At 53.4% G+C, this 2,500-nt stretch overlaps 1 protein-coding gene across 1 annotated transcript in view; it reads left to right on the forward strand.

Annotated features, from left to right (window-relative positions):
* Nucleotides 1–2,343, forward strand: part of efr3ba (EFR3 homolog Ba) — a gene marked incomplete at its 3' end in the record, with an annotated part of 36,774 nt that extends 34,431 nt beyond the window's left edge. Inside the window, exons 18-20 of the mRNA XM_084446692.1 lie at nt 1,175–1,223; nt 1,533–1,639; nt 2,200–2,343. Of these exons, the coding sequence (XP_084302818.1) occupies nt 1,175–1,223; nt 1,533–1,639; nt 2,200–2,343 (300 nt within the window). The remainder of the gene's footprint in view (nt 1–1,174; nt 1,224–1,532; nt 1,640–2,199) is intronic.
* Nucleotides 2,344–2,500: the final 157 nt, after the last annotated feature.

Below are 2,500 nucleotides of genomic sequence, written 5' to 3' on the forward strand. Positions count from 1 at the left end.
GGTCTGTAGGTCTGTAGGTCTCCACCGTGCTACAGAGGAAAAGATGCAACAGAGAGAGGAGCCATCCACCACCTCCACCACAACGGCTCCTCCAACTACCTCCACCCTGACCACCATCCACCACCTCCACCACAACGGCTCCTCCAACTTCCTCCACCCTGACCACCATCCACCACCTCCACCACAACGGCTCCTCCAACTAACTCCACCCTGACACCCATCCACAAATCACCCCATTACAACTGAGACCCTCCAACTACCTCCACCCTGACACCCATCCACAAATCACCCCATTAGAACTGAGACCCGCCAACTACCTCCACCCTGACCACCATCCACCACCTCCACCACAACGGCTCCTCCAACTACCTCCACCCTGACACCCATCCACCACCTCCACCACAACGGCTCCTCCAACCACCTCCACCCTGACCACCATCCACAAATCACCCCATTACAACTGAGACCCTCCAACTACCTCCACCCTGACCACCATCCACCACCTCCACCACAACGGCTCCTCCAACCACCTCCACCCTGACCACCATCCACAAAACACCCCATTACAACTGAGACCCTCCAACTACCTCCACCCTGACACCCATCCACCACCTCCACCACAACGGCTCTTCCAACTACCTCCACCCTGACACCCATCCACCACCTCCACCACAACGGCTCCTCCAACTACCTCCACCCTGACCACCATCCACAAATCACCCCATTACAACTGAGACCCTCCAACTACCTCCACCCTGACCACCATCCGCAAATCACCCCATTACAACTGAGACCCTCCAACTACCTCCACCCTGACACCCATCCACAAATCACCCCATTACAACTGAGACCCTCCAACTACCTCCACCCTGACACCCATCCACAAATCACCCCATTACAACTGAGACCCTCCAACTACCTCCACCCTGACCACCATCCATAAACCACCCCATAACAACTGAGACTGTGGATCAAGGATCGGCCTCTACAGCCACCTGAACTCAATGATACTCTGCTTAGAGGTGTGTGTGTGTGAGTGCATATGTTTGTGAGTGACTGTATTTGTGAGTTTGTGTGTTTGTGTGTGTGGGTGCGTTAGTTTGTGAGTTTGCATGTGTGTTTGTGTGTGTGTGTTTGTATGCGTAATACTACAGTAGTGTCTCTATCTCCACAGAGAACTCCTGCGGAGCAGATCACCTTTCAGACACTGAAGAATGCCATCGGTGAGATTCACACACTCTCCCTCCCACTCTCTCTCCCTCCCACTCTGTCTCTATCTCCCACTCTCTCTCTCTCCCACTCTGTCTCTCCCTCCCACTATCTCTCCCTCCCACTCTGTCTCTCCCTCCCACTCTCTCCCTCCCACTCTGTCTCTCCCTCCCACTCTGTCTATTCATGATAGACTGCTCTGCGGGGTCACTGGACACTCACCGCTCTCTCTCTCTCTCTCTCTCCCTCTCTATCTCTCTCTCTGTCTCCCTCTCTCTCTCTCTCTCTCTCTCTCCCTCTCTCTCTCTTCCTCCCTCCGTCAGTGGACAGTGTGGGTGTGGAGGAGCAGGAGAGAGAGAGGAGGAGGCAGGTGGTGGAGAGGTTCCAGACTGCCCCCTTTGAGGAGATTGCAGCCCACTGTGGAGCCAGGGTGAGTCCACATAGTGAAACCCCTGACCACTAGCTGACCCTTCACTATTATGTTCAATATGATGATGATGATGATGGTGATGATGTTGATGATGATGTTGATCATGATGATGATGATGATGATGGCAGTGGTGATGGTTATGGTGATGATGATGATGATGATGATTATGATGATGATGGCGGCGGTGGTGGTGGTGATGGTGATGATGATGATGATGATGATGGCGGTGGTGATGGTTATGGTGATGATGATGATGATGGCGGTGGTGGTGGTGATGGTGATGATGATGATGATGGTGGTGATGGTGATGGTGATGGTGATGGTGATGGTGATGATGATGATGATGGCGGTGGTGATGGTGATGGTGATGGTGACGGTGATGCTGATGGTGATGGTGATGGTGATGATGATGATGATGCTGATGGTGATGGTGATGATGATGATGATGGTGATGGTGATGGTGATGGTGATGGTGATGGTGATGGTGATGGTGATGGTGATGCTGATGGTGATGGTTATGGTGATGATGATGATGATGAAGATGGTGGTGGTGTCCGCAGGCCTCGCTGCTGCAGAGCAAGCTGGACCAGATCTTTGAGATCACCATCCGGCCTCCTCCCAGCCCGTCCGGCTCCCAGGGCCCGACACCCACCCGCTCCATCCCCGTCTACGAGATGAAGTTCCCTGACCTCTGCGTCTACTAGACACACACACACACACACACACACACTGACTTCTGCGTCTACTAGACACACACACACACACACACACACACACACACACACACACTGACCTCTGCGTCTACTAGACACACACTCACACACAAGCACACACACACACACGCACGCACACACACGCACA

Source organism: Borostomias antarcticus (assembly GCF_949987555.1).
Source record: "Borostomias antarcticus genome assembly, chromosome: 12".
Taxonomy (NCBI): Eukaryota; Metazoa; Chordata; class Actinopteri; order Stomiiformes; family Stomiidae; genus Borostomias; species Borostomias antarcticus.